At 38.9% G+C, this 26307-nt stretch overlaps 3 protein-coding genes across 7 annotated transcripts; 1 reads left to right on the forward strand and 2 right to left on the reverse strand.

Moving 5' to 3' along the window:
* Positions 1–34: 34 nt before the first annotated feature.
* On the reverse strand, positions 35–7171 carry LOC140777139 (uncharacterized). 4 transcript variants are annotated; one of them, XM_073121054.1, is made up of 4 exons: positions 7003–7171; positions 5308–5672; positions 3587–4817; positions 35–2975 (listed from the first exon to the last, which is right to left on the reverse strand). In XM_073121054.1, exons 2-4 carry the CDS (start codon positions 5454–5456, stop codon positions 282–284), a joined length of 4074 nt encoding a protein of 1357 aa, XP_072977155.1. In that variant the 5' UTR covers positions 5457–5672; positions 7003–7171; the 3' UTR covers positions 35–281. The 4 variants fall into 4 exon arrangements, with proteins under 4 accessions (XP_072977155.1, XP_072977158.1, XP_072977157.1 ...); XM_073121057.1 differs by lacking the exon at positions 7003–7171 and adding an exon at positions 6750–6973; XM_073121056.1 differs by lacking the exon at positions 7003–7171 and adding an exon at positions 6735–6973.
* Positions 7172–10835: 3664 nt separating this feature from the next.
* LOC140778043 (chloride channel protein CLC-f) lies at positions 10836–18563 on the forward strand. The gene is made up of 9 exons (XM_073122562.1): positions 10836–11438; positions 12130–12532; positions 13147–13341; positions 13919–14373; positions 14460–14564; positions 15327–15563; positions 15689–15907; positions 16752–16984; positions 18003–18563. The coding sequence occupies exons 1-9, from the start codon at positions 11079–11081 to the stop codon at positions 18076–18078; spliced, it is 2283 nt and encodes a 760-aa protein (XP_072978663.1). The 5' UTR covers positions 10836–11078; the 3' UTR covers positions 18079–18563.
* Positions 18564–20303: 1740 nt separating this feature from the next.
* On the reverse strand, positions 20304–26103 carry LOC140777793 (probable WRKY transcription factor 2). 2 transcript variants are annotated; one of them, XM_073122144.1, is made up of 7 exons: positions 25754–26103; positions 24884–24968; positions 24271–24761; positions 23558–23737; positions 21468–22318; positions 21223–21381; positions 20304–21067 (listed from the first exon to the last, which is right to left on the reverse strand). In XM_073122144.1, exons 3-7 carry the CDS (start codon positions 24721–24723, stop codon positions 20494–20496), a joined length of 2217 nt encoding a protein of 738 aa, XP_072978245.1. In that variant the 5' UTR covers positions 24724–24761; positions 24884–24968; positions 25754–26103; the 3' UTR covers positions 20304–20493. The 2 variants fall into 2 exon arrangements, with proteins under 2 accessions (XP_072978245.1, XP_072978244.1); XM_073122143.1 differs by having other exon boundaries at positions 24271–24767.
* Positions 26104–26307: the final 204 nt, after the last annotated feature.

Here is a 26307-nt window from a genome sequence, read left to right on the forward strand (position 1 = left end):
TGGCCATTGTCAAAGCAAATCAGAAGAGAGACACTGCTAGATACAAAGCATATAAGAGATGCAAGACTTATTCTCATCAAGGAGATAGTAAGATTCATGAACTATTCAGATTATACAGTTGACATACTTTCAGCAAAGTCACTGGAACTCCAAAGATGCTTTACTATTTACTATGAAGCCAACACGGCCTTTCTATTGCAGAAATTAAATAACCTATTTCAAAACTCCAACCTGAAATTTTAACTCAAACATTCTTCTGCAAAAGCATTCTCGAGATATGATCAACGCAAGGTCTGTGAGTAGTACATTGATGGGCTCATGCGACCTGTTGGAGACTGGAACATGAAAGGGCTCGGCACAAAAGGACCTGGGCATTCTGAAGTGCTTTCTCGCTTCATCAAACTAGAACTGACCCTTGGATACAGCATCGGGAGCACAGGTCTGGATCCTTCTGACAAATCCCTCGGGAAAAAATGACCCTGGGATGGAAAGCACGAGAATGATCTCGGTGGCATAGGATTAGATACTGAGGTTGTTGCATGTGAAGCACCTGTCGGGATCACTAAGCTAACTTTTGGCTCAGTCACATTTTCAGGAGAGTCATCGATCACAATCACCTCTTTCATCATGTATGGAACTCGAGAGGGTGGAATGGGCTCTTTATATGACTTCTGAAGATAATGTTGATCAGCTTGTAGCATCAAAGCATTCTGAAATGGAGCTCTAGGTAGGGGAATGTGGTGATTGCCCATGGATGGATAGGGGCTAATGACAGCAGATCCACTGAGATGATGGTATTGGAAGTTATCCTGCCTCAGAACACTGGTTGAGTGTACAACACCAAGAGGAGACACATAGTTCCCATTGTTGGAGTATTCTGAATTCGGTGTCTGAGGTGGCACGATATCATCTTTGTTCACCACCAATAAGTTCTTACCCATCAACCTAAGTACAGGATTGGAAGGGGATGGGATCTGAGTATGAGATGATGGACTAGAAGAACCTGCATTGATGCAGGCTGGAAAATTTATAGCAGATTCTGACGAAGCCTTAGAAGAAATAGACTGAATAGGTAATTCCAAGCTGCAGTTGGCTATCAACTTTTTCCTTGGATTTTGGTAAGAAGTGAAAGATGAAGAAGAGGTTCTTGAACTTATTGATAACCTGGAAACCTGTTTCCCCTTAGAAGCTAACAGTGTCCCAGATATGGCACTTTGCCTAAGGAATTGTGATTCCCTGGAAAGGCTCTCCCTACATGAGCAGCAATAGGGCTTATCGCTGGAAACCTGTTCATGCTCCTTTGCTGGAAGAATTGCCTTAGCTTCCTGATTCATGCTCTCAATTATTCCTTGTGATCGTGTGACGCTTTTTGTCGATGGCACTGGCAATACCAGCTGATCTTGAGCAGCACTAGCTCTTGCCAACAGGTCTAAATCAGACTCTTTTAATCCGATGTCCTTTGGAAACAGAAGAGACATAGTTGAGGTCGTTGAAACAGGAGATTCTGGTGTTTCCCTTTCAGTATCCAGGCTATGGTCACCATTAGAGCCTTCCCTATTTGAGGTTATTGATGAACTTTCTTGAGGAGTTTCAATGCTCAAATCTCCATGACTATTCAAACAAGCACCAGATTCCTGGACTAATGATGAGGGATCAGCTAAACATTCTTTGGACAGAAGTGCAGAAGAGTTGTTCTCCTCTGTAACTTCAAAGTCACCTGAGAATTGGATGTGTTCATTGACAACTTTATCAGAAGGTGCATGAACACGATGTCTCACATGCTTATCAGATGATCCTTGTACCAATGCTTCTGCATGGGCTTCACTCATGGATGGAGATGGAAGACGCAATTGTGCCAATCGATAAGGGTTTAGTACAGAATCAACACCTAGTTTGTGATTTTCCAAGTCCAGAGATTTAGTACTCACAGGGTTGTCGATGACATTTTGTGTAGAACTGATCACATGACCTTCAGAGACCAAGAACCCAACTTGCATTTGAGATTCAGGGTCACAGCATTCAGCTTCAGAAGTTAGACACGTTTTATTATCTTCCTGATTTCCTGCCTTGCCTTGATCTACTGCATTTCTACATTCTGGAATGATACTTTGACAAGGAGAGACTTGATCTGCAATGTTTCCTGTTACAGACTTCATGACATCCTCAATGATCTTAGACTGACGAGTCCTGAGTTTTTTATTTGCATGTTCAATGTCACCATCCCAGTCCTTGATGGAGCCATGTGTTTCCCCAGGGACAGCAGTTGAAATTTCTCCTCTTCGTTTACGAGTCCTTAGAATGGTTCTATGCTTACGGCACCTTTTAATGGTCGCTGGTTTATCACTTGAATCAACTTTCTTCTCCACAGATGTTGTTTGGCATTTAGCTGAAGGATGAGAGCAATCAGCAGGTATCACTGTCATGTTAAAAGAACTATTAGGCTTATGTATCTTTCCTGAGCCAATCTCCTCTCTTTTGCTACTTGGAAAAGAAACTGATGCCCCCAAAGATCTAGATAATCTCAGACGAAGACCATTTGTAGTCCTTGATGACCATTGGGAATCAGAGACAGGAGGTTTTGGAGGTTCCTTCCTTTCATCGTCTATCTTATGGACCATGTTAGACAGGAAATCAACACTCCTAGTTTTTGGAGAAATGGGTATGCCTTCAGATGACTTAGAAGATTTTAGAATTTGGCCAACCACAGCAGAAGAATCACCTACATCTGGCTGGCTTTTCCCAGCCAATTTCCTAGGAACTGGTATCAGATTTTCTGAGGTTTTGCAGGCGTCTTTATTGTTCAGCTTTTTCGGAAGATCTGAACGTTTGGAGCACACCCACTGCCTTAGAGTTGCAGGCCTACTGATCATGGAGTGATCTTGATCTTTTGACAAATCCAACAAGGAATCCTCCTGATGAGCATCTTTGTGAACATCTTCTGGTTGTGCTTCGATCTGGTTATCCTTCAAATGAATCTGTCATATCAAATATGAAGAATTGTAGCACAAAAATACATTAGAAAGAGAAACTTAGAATTTTTAGGATAATATCAACACCGCTATCGGAGAAGATCCTACAGATCAACATATATCTAATATAAAAGAAAACGTGGAAGATGGAAAGTTATTTAACAGGATGAAGGTAGAAGACAATCCAGGCCCTTAGATAAAATTTTCCTTTGGACAGTAGCTGTCAATTACCAAATTAACTAAACCAAGGTCAAAAGTTTCCATAAAATGTGCAAACAAGTTTAAAATCATCATCTGCTAATCCAGAAAGATATCAAATATATAATTTTTGAACAAGACAATATGAAACCACTTATTTCTTAATAAATCAAACTTTGTATGGTCAGTGTCAGTTGAAGTTTCAGAAGAAAATTAATATAGCATCGACTGATAAGACCTATCTGACCATTTAAGGTTATCATACATGTTAGCTTTACAAGGTTACACCAAAATGTTGAAGAATGAAAACACACTAAATGCCGCAGAATGATCATTCTAGGAGATGGAGGGATCTTGTAACAATCTTTGGACAACCAAGTATGTTAAAGAATACATTGTGGAAAATCAAAAGAACTTACCGGGGCATTCAAAAGTTTGAACGGGCCAAGTTTCTTTCTTTGCAGCTTGGACTTCTTGTTCATGGAGTATTTTGGTCCAAGGTGTTCTTTCTTGCTGACCAAAATATTCTCGCTTTCCTTATCTTTTGTGACCTTCTGCAGTCTGAAGGTCTCTCGAGATACAACTGGTGGTGTATCATCAAACTTTGACAAGATTCGAAGTTTAACGCCATTTGAGTCAACATAGACTGCTCCTTCACAAGTGCCACCTCTAGAATCTAACGGCACCAACTTTTGGTTTTCATTGTCGCTGCGAACCTCAGTGATTGCTGCAGCTAAAGCCAATTCCGAAGCCCAGTTAGTGCCGTTCCTCCTGTCAAGGTCCTCAAGAGTGCAACGAGGTGCTGTTGTGTAGATGTCAGCCATCAGTTTCTTCTTCCTTGGTTTAACTTTAAGTTTCAAGAAGCTAGTCTCATCTTGCTTGGTACTAGACTCCATGGAGAGGCACTGATCGATATGAGCATTCAAAGTGGTGTTTGACGTGGAGGCAAATATTTTACAAACAGGGCAAATCTTTGAAGCCATTGGATCTGTAACTGTGCTACAGTTAGACACTAGGTCTTCTGCCCGGCTGGTTTCTGGAGCAGAACTCAGTTTTACTACCAATCTGCACTTCTTTCCCAGTGATTCACGCGATATTGGGAGCTTCTGGGGCAGTGGAGCCGGTTCAGAAACCACCAGCTCTGATGGTTCTTCTGTTATACAACTATTTACAGGTATCGAGCAAGGAACTTGACTGATCTGACATGGAACTCCTCCCGTTTTATCATCACTTGTAGCAGCTAGATCAATCTCCGCACTGTCTTTTAGATCAACACAATTTCCTTCTTGATCAACCACTGACTTCCTGGCCTCAGGTGATGGGTGTAGAGCTTGATCTGAACACCCTGGAACCAGTTCAGCTAGCGGTGAACACGACTGGCATCTGAATCCACTGCGTTCTCTATCTGATGAGTCTGCGTCTCTAGCCTGAAGAAACTCAGCATGAGCTGAGGTTTGGTCAGCTTCTGAACGGGTAGTGGGCTGCTCGATTACTACTCTCTTATTATGAGAATGAGCTCTCACTAAATCGGGGGGTTCGAAAGGTGGCAATATATCTTTAACACCATGCTTTAGGCAAAGTTGCAACACCTGTGGATGAAATGGCCAACTGGTCTCGATTCCTTTGCTCCTTGATGAGGAAACATAATTTCTGAAATCAAAACAAGAGATCATTAGGGAGCACTTAAATCCCCAGGATAATCAAAAGTTCTATATTCTTATTAAAAGTTGAAAGCACCACTTATATTCAATATAAGGGTTAAACAGATCTACTAAAGATGGTCATCGTTATCATCTGAGTTTTAGCATGAGCTAATCACTATATCATATGTTGGTTCCATAAGGCAAAGAGAAGCAGTAATACAACAACTAAACAAAGACCCCCATAAAGGGAATGTCCTCTAAATCAAGCAAGGAGGACCAAAGGATATATATGGTTATCACATATATCCATCTGAAAATATGGATTAGGAACATGGGAAGACCAATTTCAGATCTGCAACTGAAGAACCACAACACTAGGGGAAAAAAGTTGGCTTAGGCTTAGGTACTCCACTCATTGTTGGCTTATGGGTACTAATAATCTCTCCAATAGAAGCAGTAGACAACATCACAAAGCTGTCTCTAGGAGAACTGTTTACCTTATGGAGAAGTTGGGAGTTGGTGTGTCACCAAGGCCTACTGGATCTGCCTCTTGGAAGGCAAGCTTTTCAGAAGCCCTCTCATTAGTTCTCAGTGAGGAAAGCTTAGAGGAACATGAGGGGTCTGGTGGGTTTTCAATGGATAACATCTGAAGAAGGCCTTCTCTATGTCTCCTATCTCTTCCAACAGTGATATCAGCCCAAGAGCTTTACTGCTACTGGGCCTGTTCTTATGCTTGACTTCCAGCATAACAAAGGACTTAATCTCCCAAATAACCCCTCAGAATAACAAGGAAGAAAGCACCAAAACTCCACCCAGGAAAGCAGAACTTCCTCTTTTCGCCCACTTCACCAGATATGGACACCTGCAAGGTGATAGAAAGGGAAATCAAGGTAAGAAAACATGAATATGCCACAGAAATTTAAAACCCAAAAATACATGGTGGAGGCTTCTAGAACATTATTTCATGTGGACTCAAGAGTGGATTTTATGAGGGTTCCAAGGCCAAGAACTTAGATCAGGCTCCCTGGAGGCCAAGACATCATGGTTTCCCACACAGACAGAAGATCAAAGGCCAGCCTGGTGGAAACTTGTAGGACTATCATTTTATGTGGCCAAAAAGAGGTGAGAGATCTATTCAAGCAACCAAGCCCAGGAGAAACCGATCTGGAAACAAACTGCGGTCTGGTTGCGGGACTTTAAGAAGAAAGGACAGGTGGAAGGAGGGGAAATCAAGAACTGGGTTGGAACCCTTGACATGAAATATCACTTCATGAGAGGAGAGGAACCAAGGCAACGCAAGGCAAGTCAACTAGAGATCAAGAAGATATGAGACCAAGAGCCAGAAAAGGAACCCAGCAAGGAGAGAGAGGCAGAAGGGAAGGCAAGCAAACCCAAGAGGAATTTCTTAGGAAAGAGACTGGAATAAATAAGAGGAAGAGGTCCAACGGGAAGGTGATGGAGAACTCATAAAGAAGAGAGAAAGAAGGAAAAACAAAAAGGATTCCATGAAATCACATAACCACCTCACAAATAAGGCTTTGCTTTGATGGGAGATTTTAGCAGGAAAACAAAGAGGAAATCAACAGTGACCTAAATAGAACTCTTGGCTACTATCAAACACAAAATCAGAAGAAAACCCATATTTAGATTCACTGGTTGTACCAATAAATACATGGGAATCCCGGATCCAAGCAAAAGATTGGAATTGCCTAAGAAGGGGGTTCTAAAGAAATCAAGCAAGGACAAGGCAGATGCTACCCATGGCAACATACACCACAAGAGTTGCCCTCCCAAGAGTCTCTCATAAGACCCAGGAACACAGAAAGATAGTGGAAAGTAGCAGAGAAATTGCATGCGAGAGACAAAATGGTAGAAACAAAAAAAATTGCAAGGAAAATAAAAAGCCCTCACAGCAGGCCTCCACCTCCAGCACTTTTACCCTCTCATGGATCTCAGCTCTAGAGGAAGAAGAAGAAGAGTTCTGGATGTCAAGTCGAGCTTGAGACTTAGCTTCACGCCCCGCCCCCCAAAAGGAAGAATAAGGAGAAGATAGAGATGAATAAGGAGAAGATAGAGATGAACTGAAGAAAGAGAGAGAAAGGAGTTCTTTTCTTTTCTTTTCTTTTTCTTTCAACTCCACATACAGCAACAGACGGGAAGAAATAAAAGAGAAGAAAACACCATCCACTCACACATCATAGGCATCTGGTTCTCCACCAAAAGCAGGTCTGTACCATTAACAGCAACTGAAGAGAGAGAGAAGAGATAGCAATGGAAATAGAGAGAGAGAGAGAGAGAGGGCAAAGGAAACGAAGGGTTTTTCAGGGAGCTGTCCTATCCTGCACCTACTCTATGGCTTTTCCACTCTCTCTCTCTCTCTCTCTCCTCTTTTTCTTTTGCTGATAGTCGGAGGAGATATCTTCTGACCCTAGAGTCACACTAAATTACTGAAGATGCCACCACCTTGCTTTTTTGGTGGGCCAAACTACCCCTGGTGTAACTGGTGAAAATTCCTGGCATGTAATTATTGTTCGTATTAAGAGTTTGATTCAAATGATCTTTTCCTTGATACATGAGCCCATGAGTTACCCCTTCATTGCTTCCAGTCAATGCATCTACACACCCTCGTCGTAAGCTTATTCCTGAGCATTCCCACCATAAAATGTCTATAGTTTTTGTCCATGCACACTCGAATAACTTTTTTAATGTTAAATAACCTATTAAAATATCATCTAAACCAACCACAAAAAGAAATTTATCTCTTCTCTTTTTCTCTCAACTCAACTCAACTCAACTCAACTCAACTCAGGTGACATTTACAACTTGTTGATAACTCTACCCCTCTTTGTGGCCCAAGTTTTAGAGCATAGAGGTGGGTCCCCAGTGTCCTCTCATTACCACTGGCAAGAGGGTGATGGGGAATCAACTTTATTGAGTTTTTTTTTCCCCCCTTCTTTAATTGAATCATATTAGGCTTCTCTTTCCTTTCCTTTCTTTTTTATTTATTTATTTAAATCATATTAGAGGGTTATATAAGAACTATACCTGCTACTATTCCCAGCACATGCATTACCACTATCTCCAACTTAGTCTTCAGTATATAATATCCATGCTATCACTTTTTTTAACTGTATTGTCCACGAATTTGTCAATGTGATCTTATTAGAATATACGTATTACATCACACCCACTAACTAAGATGTTTTTTTCTTTGATTAGAATACTAGACGACGAAAGTGAAAGCTAGATTGGTAATTAATTAAATTCCAGTAGGCCTTCTCTGTTAAATCCTACCGATGTAATTTACCAAACAGACCCATAACGTGGACCCCGATCAGTAACCCTTGAGGTGAAGATGACCCCCTGTTAAGGTCAACAAGCATAGGATGGGTCACTTTTTGCAGTCCGATAAGTGGGTGCCCATATGTTGGAAGTTTGAAATCTTATGGCCATGGCATTGATGATGGGGGGTCTAATTGAAACGTCTATCTTGTAGCCTATGGATGTGGATGGGTAACAACATCCACTCATATATAGGTGGTGAAGAGTGTGGCCTTCAAAATATTTCCTTCTCTAAGTTCTCACATCGCCCTGTGAAATTTAATTATTATTATTATTATTATTATTATTATTATTGACATCATGGGGATAGAAATTGAGGTTCTGGCTTTTTGTAGAGCCTGATTTTCCGGATTCTTGCCCCTCCTTTTGATAAGATATATCCAAAGTGCCCTCCTTTCTTTTTTCAGAGACGGACACGAGGATGGGACATTTTATGAGAAGGCCCCTCTTTTTTCCTTAAATTTACAGATACACCCTTTTGAAGTTGGATATACCACGATGTGATTAAAGTTATATCCAAATATTTATACTGCTAATGGAGCAATAGGACATCCCAACCTCCTCTGCTAGCTTTCGCTATTATCTCATGGAATGCTTATGAATGGTCATGGGTGAAAAGACTAGTAAGAAATTGTTGATATACATGTATGACTAAATTATGGACATTTTTTACCACATAGGATAGATCACATCCAACTTTTTCTTTTTCTTTTTTCTCTCTCTTTTTTTTTTAATGATAGTTACAAAAGAAATAGTTAGGAGAGATTTAAACGGCTCGGCATTTTTTCAAATAAGTCTTTAAAACTCGGGGTGCGTTTAAAAGTGCGTGTAGCGAAGGATTTGCTCCAAACAGGTATGGACAAAAAGGTCTCTATAATGGGCCTCGACAAGACCCAACGGAAGGATGCCACGCAAGCCTAGTGGTGGGGGTGGTATTTCATAACACGTGTAAGAACGGGTGCGGTTGCAGGAAGGGGACCACGAAGTGGCAGCTAGTGCGACCAGGACACGCGTCATGCACTGCATGGTGAGTGGCGATCACTGTTCCGTGTATGTACCGCGTACGAAGCCAGTCGCTACGAGACAAAAGCTATTTAAAGAGAGGCAAAGCGGTGCCATGCTCACTTCCCACACGCCAATGCAACTGTATTGGGCTACGTACTCCTTACCATTTAATAGCTTCATTATATTACACTTATATCCCTCAAATACTTCTTATTTACATTAACCTAACCTGCTTCATAGTTCATGCTAACACAAAATGGGCCAAAACCTACTTAATTCATCCTAATCTCCTAACCTAATTGCATAGGATAACAACTTACTCATTGGATTCATTCCCCTTAATCCAAGATCATTTGCTTGCAAATCTTCCCAACTTTAGTGGGCAGCCATCACACGAGTTGACTAAAGCCTCCTCCTCCTAAGCAATATTTATATGAATCACGGAATACAAACCAAAGCCACATTGAGCTAATCCTTAAATAAAGCAAAGTGTGTGTGTACATCATAATTAATATATCAATCACCCATTGGTAACTCTAAGTGGAGCTCTGGGCCATGGGAGCGTTTGAGAGTTGCTGCGATCTCGTCAAGGGGTAATAATGCCAACCCAAATGGGACCCAAACCACTTATAGTGGGTATTAATCAAACCATGAGGTCACATTTAAGTATGATATGGATTCGGGAAATCTACAGATAGATACCACTTTGAGCCATTCAAATCTAAGCTTTTCTAATGTCCTCATCCTCATTAGCCATCTCTAATATCCAGAAGAATGCATGAGCCAGCTAACCTACATCCTTAATTTCTTTCCTCACTTTTTTTTACTTTGTTTTTAGGCAGCCCTGTTCATACATGAAATATAGTTGAAATAAAACTACAATCTAGTTGTTATTACTAAAATAAAAAATATATTATAGAAATAACTATTTCTATATTCACTAATACTTTAGAATACGAGTGTAATAATTAGTTTTAATATGATATCAAGTCTAAGAAATTATGAGAAAGTATTTTTTATAAAATCATTATAAATATATTTTTATTTGATATAAAATATATTGATGTCATAGATTTTAAGAGTAAATTAAAGTAATTGAATTCGTGTGTGATATAGGATATAATTTTGATGAAAAATATTTATATTTTATAATAAATCTATTATAATATTTAATTGGAAGAAAGATTTATATTTCAAAATAAATAATAAAAATTAATCCTAAATGAAGGATACTTGGAGAATCTCTTTGCTCCAACCAATGGGCCATTCAAAGGCCCACAACCAATGGATCCAAATTTGTTGAAATCTATGGACTTGATTTAGGTGTGAAAGGTTGACCTGGTTTCGAAATTGGGTCAGGTGTGAACCAGGAAGCCGATCTAGTAAACAAAGTTGACCCGATTTTATGGAAGATACCATAACTATTTCATTTATTATTGTTCTTGTGGTTGACTTATTGGATCTAGTATTGGCGGATCGGACCCGACCCGCTTGTAGTGATCCAATCACAACCGTTTTATACGACGGAGCTAATAGTTGATTATTTACTTCTCGTCAATCAGCTGCTTTACCTTAAACACGAAGCCTGCAAAGCGATTACGTGTCCACCGGACAACTTAAGGGCCACCTCTAAGTGGGATCCACCATATATATACGTAGACACCACCACGCCTGACGCCTCCCACTTCCTTCCCTTTCCCGCTCGCCTCTACCTGTTATGTTTTTTGGTTAGTTGTTTTCTCCTTTTCGTTTTTGGATTTCTTTGTCCTTCTTCTCAGCAATCGGTTTCGAGACCGACCCGGACTAAGATAGGTAGATCACGCGTCGAGATCTACTTGGGATTTCGATTTCGATCCCCAGATCGCCATTGAGGCTGTGACCTATGCGAGAATTTTAGGGTTTCTTGAGGCGGACTTCCCCGATGTCGGGGTCGGAGTTGGAGATCGACGACGACCACAAGGCGCTCCTCAGATCCGCTTCTCCATCTTCCGATCCCGATTTGGAGGGGAATCCGGCGGAGGCGGGGGTGGCCGCCACGGTGGGGACGCCGACGTCGGCAAGGAGGAGCGGGATCGGGGATCTGCTGAGGCACCTCGATCGGGGATTGTCGAATCGGGGATTGAGCAGGCGCCACGTGGAACGCGGGGGCTCCCAGTCGCCCCTTGGTGATCGGTCGAGGGATGAGCTCGGGGATGGGGCGCCGCCGGAGTGGGCCCTGTTGCTTATTGGGTGCCTTCTTGGCTTAGCTACTGGCATTTGCGTCGCGGCTTTTAATCGTGGGGTAAAGAAGCAGTTTAGCGATCCAAATCTAGGTTTTCTTTCGCGTAATTTTGTTGTTTTCTTGATTTATTGTATTTGACTTTTTTCCGTTGTAGATAAGGAGCCAAGATTTAGTTTTTTTCGTTCTTCTATTCCACATCCAAGTATCTGAATCTAAATCAATATAAAGTCTCTGTTTTAATTCGACTCCTATACAATGTTTTGCGTCAGAGAAGAGTTAGAAGGAGAGTAGTCTATGATATTACACTATGAAGGGTTCGATTTGGGTGGTGTTTGACACGGAAGAATCTTGTTTCCTTCCAAAAATTGATTGAAGGTTCTCCTTTTCTTCTTTCTATCTAGAGTTCTGATGTTTCTTGAGTAGTTTGGATTCATTGGATGAATTTATTAATACGTAGATATTATTATCCACTAAATTAAACCCAATTGTTTCTACCTTCTATTCGTGTTTTAAGTAGACGTTGTGAATTTTTTTTTCAGCATTATTCTTCTCAATAGCTGGTCGCACGATATCTTTCAGCAATATTATTCTCTACGTTTTCATTTACCTTCCATATTCATTTAAAGCATTTTCCTTTTTTTTCTCTAGAAGTTTCCTCTCATGCGTTTCTCACCAATTTTGTTACTCTTTTCTGATATCGTATTTGCCAGATCAACCCTAAGATTGGACTTCTGATTCATGATTTTCTTAGGTGCATGTCATACATGAATGGGCATGGGCAGGTACTCCAAATGAGGGTGCCGCTTGGCTCCGTCTGCAGAGACTAGCTGATACTTGGCACAGGATACTGTTGATTCCTGTCACAGGGGGAGTTGTTGTTGGCATGATGCATGGATTACTTGAGATATTTGAGCAGATAAAGCAGTCAAGATCTTCACAAAGGCAAGGTATTGACCTTCTGGCAGCAATCTTTCCAACAATAAAGGCCATACAATCTGCAGTGACACTAGGGACGGGTTGTTCATTAGGCCCTGAGGGGCCTAGTGTTGATATCGGCAAATCATGTGCAAATGGGTGCTCGGAAATGATGGAGAATAATAGAGAAAGAAGGATCGCTCTCATTGCAGCTGGTGCAGCTGCTGGAATTGCTTCAGGTACAGCTTAGGAATTTTTATCGATTACAGTTCATGTGTCATGTTTGAAGAGTTAGATTGTGATCGTGTTTAGAGTTTACATTTGATTATAGTTGTTTACAAGATGCAGAACTCATAGTGCTTGGTTTATGTTATGTGAGAATGGTAAAACATCCCAACTGGAGTAAGGTAGAGCAGATTCCAAGTATTGTTCTTCCTAGTTCCTATCAAAAGATAACTTAAGCTAATCATACATAGGAACTGCGAAATGGACTTACCTTGATATTGTTCCAGATATTGAAATTCAAAAGACTTTTTTTTTCTTATCAGCATGGATCACATATAGTTTTTTGCTACTGTTCTTTTTCTGTAAGAAACAGAAAGTTTGCAATTTCTTTCTGATTAATTTTGCAATGCATAAAAGAACTCTGACTCAAGAAGACTTGATTTTTAGACATTCCTCAGTTGTTATCATTCATTTCATTTCTCTTTTGTTTATAAGTCCTTAATGATAATATCATTATACAGTATCATCCTATACTATCCTTTCATTGTTGTTTAACTTGTGTTTGCTTGTCATGCTCTTGGTTCCTGGACCATTTCTCTGTTATTTATGACGTTTTGTGTGTTTTCAGGTTTTAATGCAGCAGTTGCTGGATGCTTCTTTGCCATTGAAACTGTACTGAGGCCACTTCGGGCAGAAAACTCACCACCATTTACTACTGCTATGATAATATTGGCATCTGTTATATCATCTACTGTATCCAATGTTTTACTTGGAGAGAGGCCAGCTTTTATTGTCCCAGCTTACGAACTGAAATCTGCTGCCGGTACTTTTATCTTATTCTTACCTACCAGATTAGTTGATGAGAGTTATTCCTTTTATATAGTTATCATTTATGGCTATAGATGGTGGTCATAAAAGCTTTTATTTCTTCTAGTTTTCTTGATTATTTTGAAATGTTTATTATTAGTGGACCCAAGAAGCCATGATCAAATAAATGCATCATTTTCTGTTCTTCAGTAGGGTTACCTATCTGACCTTTCACTCTGGTGTGTCTGTATGTTTACATGACATTTATATCCAAGTTAAATATCCTTAAGTTATTGAAGTTTTGACTGGTAAAAACATTACTTTTGCATGAATCCCTCAACTGAGGGTATACCTATCTTTTCCTGCTGTTGAATGCAAGTACATAATGCATCTGATGATATTTTTTATTTGCATCTTTCTTCCTCCTTAGAAACTGGCCTTGTATCTAAAATTCAAATCTCTTTTATTCTGATGATTGTATAAGTTTGTCTAGTTCCTTTGGAGCCTTGTTTTTGGGAAAAAGAATTGAATAAACCTTTAATATTTTGAATTCACAACTGATGCGTTGCCGTTCACTTTTTTCTCTCTTGCAGAACTACCCCTCTACCTCATCCTAGGCATGCTATGTGGGGCAGTAAGTGTGGCTTTCAGTCGTTTGGTAGTTTGGTTTACAAGATGTTTTGAGTATATAAAAGAAAGGCTTGGTCTTCCACCTGTTGTTTGCCCTGCTTTAGGTGGTTTGGGAGCGGGCTTGATAGCTCTCAAGTACCCTGGAATATTATACTGGGGTTTCACCAATGTTGAAGAAATCTTGCATACAGGAAAGAGTGCTTCAGCTCCAGGAATCTGGCTATTGACTCAGCTTGCTGCGGCAAAAGTAGTAGCGACTGCTCTTTGCAAGGGTTCTGGTCTTGTAGGTGGTCTTTATGCTCCAAGCTTGATGATTGGTGCTGCTGTTGGTGCTGTTTTTGGAGGGTCAGCTGCAGAACTGATAAATTCTGCAATTCCTGGTAATGCTGCTGTTGCACAGCCACAAGCCTATGCACTAGTAAGTTTTCCCAGTCAGTTAGGTATATATCAAATATAGTTTAATTCTACAGAAAGTAAGTAATACTGAATTTGTATTTCATGCAGGTGGGGATGGCTGCTACCCTTGCTTCAGTTTGTTCAGTTCCATTGACATCAGTTTTGCTTCTCTTTGAGCTTACGAAGGATTACAGAATTTTGCTTCCGCTTATGGTAAATGCCATATAATGAGTCTGTTCAGGGTGAATGTCACTATGCATGCATCAGTACATGGATGCTTGGTTATGTAACATGTGCCCATTACTGGATTCATGCCTTCCCTGCTCTATCGATGGGATCCTCATGCACTTGGATCCCTTCTGTTTGTTTTTACTGGATTCATGTCATGTCAATTATTTGTTGAGGATTTTAGTTGGACACACACACACAAAATGAAAACATGTTAGGTTGATAACATGTGTACGAAGTATAATAAGGTCATTTAATTTAGTTAAAAACATGCTAGAATTATTTTATATAGTGACTGTTGTAGCAAGCTGTGGTGTCCAAAAATTGTTATATTTGATGCCCTAGCAGCACATTCTGGCATACTTGCACTAATTCTTGTTATTACTACATATATGTATATATGTGAGTTCAAAAATATATGGTCATGGGACGTCCAAAACTATTGTCCTCTCAATTTCTACATCATTTAGGGCATTACATATCAGGAAATAGTGTTTGAGTGCTTCTCAATGTTCTCATTTCTAGGTTGTGTGTGATCTATATTAGTTTCTCGAAGATTAGATCTGGTGGCACACATGATTGGTTCTCCCTGATATTGAATTGTTGATGACTACAATACAGATCCCAATGATGTCATGGTATCTGAAACCAAATCACTACCGTAACTGTAAAAATGCTGAAGTGAAGTGTGGTTCTTCAGTATTATCTCACATCATCTTACAATATTTTTATTTTTCTTGCTGACAGGGGGCAGTTGGTTTAGCAATATGGGTCCCCTCTGTTGCAAACCAGCCCAAAGATGGTGAGCAACATGATATAAGGTCACCTAGGCGTGGTTATTCTTCAATTTTATCTGCTGAAAACAAAAATGAAACTGTCTGGAGACAACATGATGGAGGAGATGATCTCGAGCTTTCTATTTTACAACCAGATGTTCATTACTATGGAAATTATAATGAGGAAATGCTTCTGGATGACCTAAAGGTCTGATTAGCTCGCTTCTTGTAGTAGCTTATTTTGTTGGTTCATGTTTACTTAGTTTGTGATGCTAGAGTAGTGCAATCTTGTGCTTTATGAATTCTTCATTATTTTGTGACATATTTTATCAGGTATCTCAAGCCATGTCAAGGAACTATGTCAAAGTTCTACAAACTGACACAGTGAAGGAAGCCACAAAATTTATGCATGATAAGAAGCAAAATTGTGTTGTTGTTGTGGATAATGAAGATTTTCTTGAAGGAATTCTCACTTTAGGTGACATTCGTCGCAAAGGATTTGAATTAAATGCAGAGACTCCTTCCCCCAGGGGAGATTCACCTATTTTGGATGTATGTAACTATGTCAGCATTTTGAGTTTTTCTCCTTGATTTTGATCATCCAATATTTTGGATTTTCCTTAAGTGAGACGCAGAAATCCTTTACATGCTATTACTTATAATATCGTGACATTTTAAGAAGGCAAGGAACTGCAATGTCTGACTCCTTTACATGCCATTGCTATTTATATCGTGACATTTTAAGCAGGAATTCAAGGAACTGTGATGTCTGCTCTCAGGTCTTGACATTTGACATTTATAAGCATGATTACTCTTTCAACATTAGTACGATACTTTTATTTTTATGCACCTTTTTGCCTTGCATATAGTTTCAAACTAGCAAAATGCAATATGAAGATTAAATGATTATTCCATTATTGTTCTTCCATGTATCTTGAATTTCATTCTATACAGATTCCTATAACATTTTGAAGTACCAAAAATTGTAGTTCTTTTAATAGTTTACCTAGTTATGAGATGATAAGTGTAATGTGTTTGGTAGCTTCCATTTGACTGAGCTGATTGATTTCCAAGTACTTAAAACTTGGTTTAGTCCATTTGCAGAATGCAGGTCAGACATGATTTTAATTCCTTGAGTTTGCATTGTTCTGTATTCATCTTTAAATGTAAATATTCCACATGAATTAAGGTAAAATTTTGCTGCTACTATCTAAATTAAAGCAGCGCCCCCTCTATGTTCATTAATTCATTTTTTTCATGCACTTACACATGATAACAATCTAGCACTGCTTGACTGGAGATCTTATTTTTGTTCTTTAATCATATCTTCAGATTGTATCAGAGATGTCATTCTATTTATTGTTGAAATTACTTATACTTGGAAGTGGCTTTGCAGGTGAACTCCTCCCCCATATCAGCATGCCTTACTCGAGGTTTTCAGTACCAAGGGAGTGAATGTGGATTGTTGATATGTTTCCCAGATACAGATTTGACCACCGCTAAGGAACTTATGGAAGCAAAAGGAATTAAGCAGCTTCCAGTGGTTAAGCGTGGTTGGGGTCGTAGAAATGACAGGAAACGCAGAATTGTTGGCCTTCTTCATTATGATTCGATTGGCCAGTGCCTACGGTTAGTAATGTTATTATTCTGCACTTCTTTTGTGTTGCATTTTGCTCTCTGCTTGGTTTCTTTGAGCATGCAAACAAGCAGAATGCCTTTTTAAGTCATAACTACAATGCAAATATAGTATATGCGATTCATATGTGTAATCCATATGCAGTATTTTGATTGCATATGCATATGCAGGCGCATATTAAAGTGCGCCCTGCAGTCTGCATATGCAGACCATATGAGGTCAGGGCGTCCGGCCACATGTAGGGACCACCTAGTACATATGTAGGGCCTGTTTACCCACTGCCACCACCTAAACAGTTGCAACATGGCTCATGCAGCTGCCTTTCAAAACAAATGGTTAAGGGGTATGTTTTGGCCTACAATTCTACTAGACCCATATCAAAAGGCTTTCTTTTATTATTATGATGTTTTGACTTGACATTTAAATTTGTTTTACGATACTTTATCCTGTAGTATTTGCTAGCTGCTACTCCATTTTAACCAAAGTAGATACTTTTGAAGCCTTTCCTAGTTGCATCAACTTCAACATTCTCGTTTTGTTGTCTAGTTATAAGGGCCATTTGGCATGCTATATCTATTGATAGCAAGTTACACTGAAAGCACTTCCCGGTTCCATCTTTAGAATTTCAATTTTGCAATAGTAATGCTATTGTTCACTGACCTATGAACATTCACACAAGTTTTTAAGTTCCTTGATCCCATTTGCCCTCCAATATAATTGAAGACAGCCATTTCCCTGGTTCACCACATAGTTGTCATGTGATTTGCATCTAGCCGGAACTTACATATTTCCCACCTAATGTTCATCCCCTTCTTGCCAAAGTACGAAGCACTTTCAGACTGCTCTCTGTTAATTCGTTGATATCTGTGTCATGTTTCCAGTATGCTATCAAGATTATGCTTTGTCATGCCTTATTGCATGTTCCACCAGAATGTATCTCATTCCCTCCATGATTAATGTATCTCATTCCCTCAATGATTTTTACTCATGTTAATGTATCTTAATATTCAGTGATGAGGTTGAGCGCTGGAAGACTGTCTACCAAATGAAAGAAGATTTTCACCAAGTAACCACAAATGGGCATTGAAAGCATGAGAAGTACCATACCGAGTATTTTAGTCAAGCCGCAAGTCTTGATATGAGGTACACATCAATGCACTCTGAAGTATTTTCCCCAACTCCCTTGCTTCAGTGTGGGGCTTGGCTTTTACCACTGAATCTGAGATAGTACCTTTTTGCCTACCAATATACACCTGGCAGTACTGTATAACAGCTGTGCTGATTGATTCACAAATGGAACTTAACATAAATAGTCTGGTCCACTCTCTGATAAGTTTGTTGGTTCGATGATCCCCAGGCAAGTTTTGATAGTTGTTTGTGTATAGAGTTACAGGAAGATAAAGAATGATGGGGTACATTCTTCTTTTGTATTGTTTACAGTTAAAAAGATGAATTTATGTGGATAACTGACATATCTTTCGACCACTCATGCTGCATTGCGATCGCCTGGATATTGTGTACTGTCACAAAAACTGATTTTGTTTTATGCAATATCACTGAATATTGTTCTAATAGGTATTGATAAATGGACGGATTAAGCAGGAAGCATGGTGCTACGAAGCCAGTTAGTTATATACTCATAGGTCAAAGTACTAGCTACGGTCTTCTGTATGTAGACAAGACAACTTGATCTTAGAAAATCTCTTCTGGTTTTTTTTTGTTGCAAATTTATCACAAGGATGAGGTTTTTAATTGCATTTGATTTATTAATTTTATAATAAATAGATTTTAGTATGCATCGTATATTATAATAAATATGCATGGACAATAAAAAAGTATATACACTCTATGCCAAATAAAAAGAATCAAATATAATTAAATTATAGAAGTCTTGCCAAAAACATAGATGGTGACATGCAGGAAGGTGTTTGGCAATTTAATTATATTTAGATTTTTGATTCCCAAATCGAAAATTGATTGAGATGCTCGATTTGTTCCATTTTTACTAACTTATTAATTAAATTATTAAAATACTTCGATCGCTCTTATACTCTCATTTCTATTTCTCCACTTAGCTCTAACTAAAATACTGAACTCGTAAATATTTTATATTTTTACACAACTACTTATCAGTTCGGTATTTTTATTTGATGCTAAAATACTGAACATTTTAATATCTTATTTATAAAAATATATTTAAATTAGTATTTCAGCAATTTAAGAATAGTATTTTTACCCTAGAGGTAAAATAGAGCTAATAAATAGAACTATTTTTAATGATAAGTTTGAGTAACCGTAAAGCTTGGAACAGAACTAATAGTTGTACCAACATCACAGCTATAGTTAAATGATTGGTATATTCGAAGTCGCCGGAGGAAAAAAAAAAAGGCTTCTTTGAGATGCGCTATGGATCTCAATCATAATCAAGAGCGTCCACAGCGATCTGTTTAACTAGTCATATGATTCTTTTTATTTTTTATTTTTTTTTAATCTTAGGCTTAAATGATCTCTCATCTTATTTGTTATGAATCGGCTTGATATGATCCGTAATAATATTTGACCGATTTAAGGATATGACTTTTAAAAGAAGTTGCGGATGATCTAACTGTTGAATCTTACTGAATTTTGGATATATTGTCACATTTAAAAAGAGCTTTCTAACAAATCTAAGATCGCATAGTTTGGATGGCTAGATCTTAACATATTGATTGAACAGTGGCCGGAGGTTGGATGAACTCTAACTTGTTAACCTTTCAATGCCTAAATATGTGTCAAATTAATTTCTTGGGCAATATAAAGAAGTTATTATAGAAGATGGGGGTTAGGAGTTAGAGAAAGCCCACTAAAGACTAAGACTTAGACGATAGAAAGGATGAGGGAAAGTGTGCCAATGGCTACAGCAAAAAAGAATGAAATAAAGATAAAATACCGTTTCAATTATCAACTCCAATTAAGGTTTCCTTCCACCAACTAAACTAATCTTTTTTATCTTCTTGAATTAACCTTAACATTTTGTTTTGCTGTAAATAGATTTCAAATCTGAAGAAATCGTAAATACCAAAGTTATAGATATTATCCAACTGATTTAATATTATTTAAATATCTATAAAATATTCTACAAATATTTTTCGAAAACTGCACAGAACTGAATTTAACTAATTAACCTAACATACTAAGGTTATAACTAAACTAAATAAGCAAATAAAAAAACTACACTCAATTCACTTAGTCCAATATCTTTTGAGGTAATCTGACATTGGAGTCTCAATCATTGATCTACATAACACAAGTATCTGCATCTGCTCCCTCCGATTGAAATATTGATCTCTTTATCTTCTTTAACAAAAAAAAATGACAAGTTGGAATCATAAACATGGTTCTGCTATAGGTAACAGCATTTCTATATGTAACTGAAAGCAAAAATAAAAGGAAAAAGGAAAAGAAAAGGAAAAAGCAAAAACAACTCAGGTATACAAGCAGCATCTATCTTTCACTCTATTGTTTACATCTGAGGTCCAAGAGGAGGAAGCCTGCTCATCATTTGCTGGTACGCCGATGAATTTCCATTTGCCATCGTCAACCTTGTTGACTCTGACATTGGCTCCTCCTTCGGTTCTCCTTTTGGTATCATGTACCCTGCTTCCACAGTTTGCCGATGTCCTAGATATGTATGGACCGGTGGCGGAAATGCTGGAAGCTTAAATGGAGAAAAAGACCCTAGGCCAGCCATTGGATTGTTCGGTAGTCCTGCTTGACCCATCCCAAAGGAGAAGCTGCCTGCTGATCCTAGCTGATCTCTTGGAGGGAGGCCGAATGCACTGAGGGGTGCAGTACCATTGAACCTAACGAAGCTGTCTTGAATTGGTTCCGGCCTGCGATGGAGGTTATGAGATTGTTGGGAAGCTGCTGTGGTTGATGCCCCAGAGGCTGAGCTTGCTTGGCTGCTATTTCTCGCAGCTGGAACATCATGGTTGTGCTTGCCCTCATATGTTGTGATAACAGATTTCAGATCATGTGATGCCCTCTCTACGTGCTTTCGGACCGAGCAACCTGGATTTGTGCACTTGTAGTAGCTCCTGCATCAAAGCAAATATTTGTACTTCAGATGAATCTAAGTGGCCCTTTGGAATTTGGAGTAAAAAGGGAACCAAACATATCAGCATTGAAGTACTCTCCATAAATGATGAATTGTATGGTCGAATGCAAGAGAACATTTCTGCTTGAAGCATACCTTGGATTTGGATTCCCTTTGACCACTTTCTGTCCATATTTGCGCCAGCGATAGCCGTCGTCAAGTATGTCAACCTCACTCGTCGTCTGAACCACTACCCTTGGTTCCCGAACTGCTCTTGAAGCTGCACTCATCTCAATAGTACATGCATCTAATTTCCTGCAGAAAACACCAAGCCCAATAAATCCTACAAGCATCGACTCATCCAACTAATAGCACTCTACTTATGTGAATTGGAGAACGACCTTCTTTTTGACTCCGTCTCATCTCCCTCGCCGTCGCAACCCAGTGACACGCTACAGTGGGTTGCCCTATCATCTTCATCCTCATTGTTGGATAATGTGGATGAAAAATCTAAAGCATCAGCAGACTCTAAGCGAGGTCCATCTTGCGTCTGCATGGGGGTGGATGGTTCACCATACTCCACAGCAGCAGAGGCAGATGATGTTGCCTCCAGACCATCACCTCGCCAATCTTGTGCAGTTCCATTTGGGTTGTTCTCCCACAAGGATTTGGCATCTAAGGTTGCCTGGGAGCAAGGGTTCTCTGAGCCATCAATTTGTTGGTCGTTGAATGGGTGCAAAGAGGGAACACCAGACCGGCGATTTGGAGGAGGTTTTGGGTGATTGTGTTGACCCTTGTAGATTATCTCTGTTATGTGGCCTTCATGAGACCGCTCCACCTTCTTCTTTACCTGGCAATTTGGTTGAGTGCATTTGTAGTAGCTTCGTGGATATTCACTGTTCTTCACTTGCTTTTGCCCATATTTTCTCCAGTTATATCCATCATCAGCTGGTGTACCAATTGCGACGGAAGAATGCTCTCCTTTCGGATCTGCTTCTGCATCCTGTAAGTCGTCAGGAGGTGAAGATTGATCATTACCCAAGAAGGAATCCGACATCCTCTGATTAATTGTCTTATCATCAGTAACATCTTTTTGGCCAAATGAGTCAGAAAATCCAGCTTGAAAGTTGGATTCGTCTTGATCTTGGTTGTTCAAAATCCTGGCTTGTTGACTTGTATGTACAACATTCTCTAATTGAAGAGATGCCCCTCTACTTGGAAAGGAATGCTGATTGTTGATAGTTGAAGAACCCTGACAGCCAAATTAGAATTTTGTATGATTATGTGGTGGCACTGGCACAAAGTAAATTTTCTAGTAAAGAGATCTGTTAGCATGACGGAAGTCTATTTGCTCATGTTATTATCAAGTACCACGCATATTCTTATGAAATACACTTTTACTGTATCATGCTAGAGGAGCAATTTGTCCAACTTTTATCATTTCATTCATTGATTCAGTGACAATGTAACAAATGCAAAGCAATTCCAAATAACTGAGATTAGATGATCATGTGAAATGGCTTGTTGAACATTCCAATCCGGTTAATCTATATGATAAGTTGAAACAGTGCCACTGCACAACCGTCGTGAACCATCTGACCTCTAACTGTGATGTTCGAGTATCATCATGTATCATTTCTCCAAAAGTATTTGGTTACTTGTTCAGAAACTTTGCATAACAAGAACTGCAGCAGTAGAATGAGGGAATTTGTTTCTTCACATTTTTTTTTCTATAAAATTCCTAACTAAAATAACAGCCTCAATAGCTAATAAACCAGATTCCTCCTCAATCATTCCTTGCTACATTTTTTAAAGAATTCAACTTGATCCTATACACAAATCATGATGCTTAATGAACTGGAAGATCTAGTAAACAGAGCTCTACCTCCAGCTCAAAGAGTAACATCTTAACTAAATTGCTCCAAAATCTGCCAATAAGTTAAATGTTGTCTAATAAAAAAAAAAGAAGGGAAAAAAGAGATCCAACATAACATCGTTAGGAGGAATCATTTCGGCAATTATCAACCTTAGGGGCAGAAAAATGTAATTAAAAAATGGAAAAGGTCATGTTTCAATTTGTTGCTACCATTAGAGAAAGCAACTCCACTCAAATTTGAATCAACAATAGCAAACTAAGCTTCACCACCCATTGAAATCCTTCCCCCCGTAAGAGATACCAGAATACAAAAGAAGAAGAAATGTCTAGCCCTAAAAGTAAACAACTCTAATCATAAAATGGAAATAGTAAATCAGCATGAAATTCATCTTGTGAATTAACTCACAGAGCGGAGATTGAACACATGCTTTTTGTCAAAATGAAAAAAAAAAAAAAACTTAATTTGTTCTGTCAGGTGATACTCATTTTCTCATGTCAATATGTAGATAATCACTTTCATGAGTAGCTAGATATGTTCACTTTCAACAAACATATTTCCCCAGTTCTTTCATGACAAACATTATAAGTAGCTATATAAAATTTCCAGTAGCATACCTTCTTTTCTGCACTTAGAAAATATGACGAATTTGATTCTAGAGGAGGCTTGAAAGCAAATGGTTCAGGAGGGTCTTCGCAAGGGTGATCTTCAATTTTATCAGGAGTTGACCCTGTGATCAAGTTAGCATTATTACTCTGTAAAAATGGAAACTTGCCTGTAGTTGGAGAAGGTTGAGCCTGCAGAAAATGACAATTGCTAAAAGGTTAAATAACTCAAATTGCACAATGTATGAAAACAAGTCACAAGTCACAACTATATTCAACATAAAAATGGCCTCCTTGTAAGAAATACAATCAAAGAGACTTCTGCAAAAGAAATTTCACAACACAGTAACTAAAGTACTTATACGGTGTAACAAGGAATATGCCTATAGTATGGAAATGTATACATTATAAAGATGACCTTTTTAAAGATTTCTAAGGAGGTCAACTTCTAAGCAGACCAAAATTTCAGTCATGTAATCATTCCAGGACTGACAGAAATTATACTAAAGGACCGTAATTGTCACATGAGGGAAAATTATCATTAATCATTTACATTAGATTTTTTGGGGGGTCTACATTTGAAACTTTTCTTTACAGCAAACCCAGAAAGGTGTTCTCTCAGATTTCTTTCAAACAAAATAAAGTTTCTTCTTAAGCTTATAATGCCAATTTGCCGATTTCAGAAGGCAGTTAGTAAAGTCAATTCTCCGTTTGCAGAAGCGTACCATGGCATTGGAAAGAAAAACTGGAGATTCCAACAGCGTTGTGGGACTAAGACCAGGTGGGATCGTCAGATAAGGAGACTGAACCTCTGTGGATGAGGTAACCATGGTTGGAGTAACACGAGATGTATTAAGCTTCGGGATATTAAATCCAGCTCTTGCTGCCATTCTCTCGGCAAGACCGCCATGAGCGTTTGCTTTGTGAGAACCGAACAGATTTGGCTCAGGTGAAGGATCACTCAAATTTTGGATTTTGACTTGGTTCTCTTCCTCCATTGAACAAGGAGCGACTTTATGTTTCTCAGATCGATTCTCAGCGTCATCACTTCCATTTTGGCCTAGCATATCAGAGAATGATCTTAAACTGCATTCCCCGTTCAAGAAGTTTGACACCAACGTTCTTGGGCTGGGATTTGGAGGCATCCAATCCCCAATCATGGAAATGCCGTCATCCATGGTTGTCTTCAATATTTGCCCGTCAGCAACAAATCTTGCTGAAACTAAAAAAGCAACAACAATTTAGTTCAATTGACAAGAAAGCAAGGTAGAAATCAATGTAATATTGATGTTAGAAGAGAAGCAGCCTTAAAAATGGAATAAATATGCAAGAACTCACCCTATCTTTCACCTGACAAAAGAACAGTTATTAGAGTGAACCAGATCTAAGGGGAAGGGGAACTTTGAAGATCTTACCACGAATCCTGCAGAGGAAATGAAGCTTGTCAAAAGAAGATACTAATAATCTTTCAAACCCCACACCCTTTAAACAAAAAACACATCCACCGAGAAATAAGAACCAAACTTAATCAAAACCCACTCATTTCCATAAGAGCGAAGACAACCCTACAATCAACCATTGCACAGAAGTGGAAGACAGTGACAAAGCAATAAACTCGATAAAAATGAGGCAATTTTTTTTAATTAAAGATAAAAGAAACCACGGTCACCAAAATGCCCAAAAGGGCCCTTAAAATCATAGTAGTCCATTTCGACAATAAAGCAAATGCCTCAAAAGAATCAATACCATTTTGACGATAAAAGGAAATCGCCATTCAAAATGGATCAGAGACCAACACCCACTTTACCTTGCACCTCACTAGACCCATCCAAATCCTAAGGGAAAAATAAAAAGCTTTTGTAGCTCCCAACACGAACCGAAACAGACGAAAACGATGCTGATAAAGAGAAAGCAATAATCTTTCAGATGCGATCACCGTCGACAGAGATACATAAATCACAGGGGAGAGAAAAAGGAACAAAAAAAAAAATCCAAATTTGGTCACCTCTTCCAACCCAAACCATCCAACCACAACTGAATCTAATTAAAAGTTACAAACTTGAAGGAAAAGGAAGCCAATTCCAGCCAAAAGCGAAACAAACCCAGATCACCAAACCACTCGAGCCCTTAAAAAAATCCGTTCAGAATCAAAAAGAGACTAAGAAAAATAGAAAATAACCAAATATAAACTATAACGGATGAACAAACCCAATCGCCTTCGGAAGCCAATGATTGGTCTTCCTCCCAGTCCGAAGCCCCAGAAACGAAACAAAAGCAGTGTAATAAGATAGAGAGACAAAGCTCAGACACAAATCATGAGTTGCTCCTATCGGGGAAAGAAAGTTCCGGCAATAATTCTCTCTGCTCACACTCTGCGATAAAGAGAGAAGGCCAGGAGAAAGAACGAAGAGAGAGAGAGAGAGACAGAGAGAGAGAGAGGGCGGTTTGACCGAGGAGAGCGAGAATTAGGAAGGATTCGTTGCAACTGGGAGAGGCATTGATGGCGAGCTGTTCCTATCTCCGCCTTTCCCTTTTCTTTTCCTTTTTTTTTTTTTTTCCACCTTCTTTTCTCTTCCCCCAGTGTTCTCTTCTCCTTTATTTTAACCGTTACCTTTTTTGTTTTTTGAAATGGAAATTTGCATTAAACACCCTAATCGTCTATATACATATATACAAATAAAACCTCCTGAAGGACATTATTTTCAAAGAAAATAGAAATATTCTAAGACGCAGGTGGTTATTTGCAAAGAGAAAAACTACCG

This window comes from Typha angustifolia, chromosome 15, assembly GCF_048772165.1.
Source record: "Typha angustifolia cultivar Huaian chromosome 15, ASM4877216v1, whole genome shotgun sequence".
Classification (NCBI taxonomy): Eukaryota; Viridiplantae; Streptophyta; class Magnoliopsida; order Poales; family Typhaceae; genus Typha; species Typha angustifolia.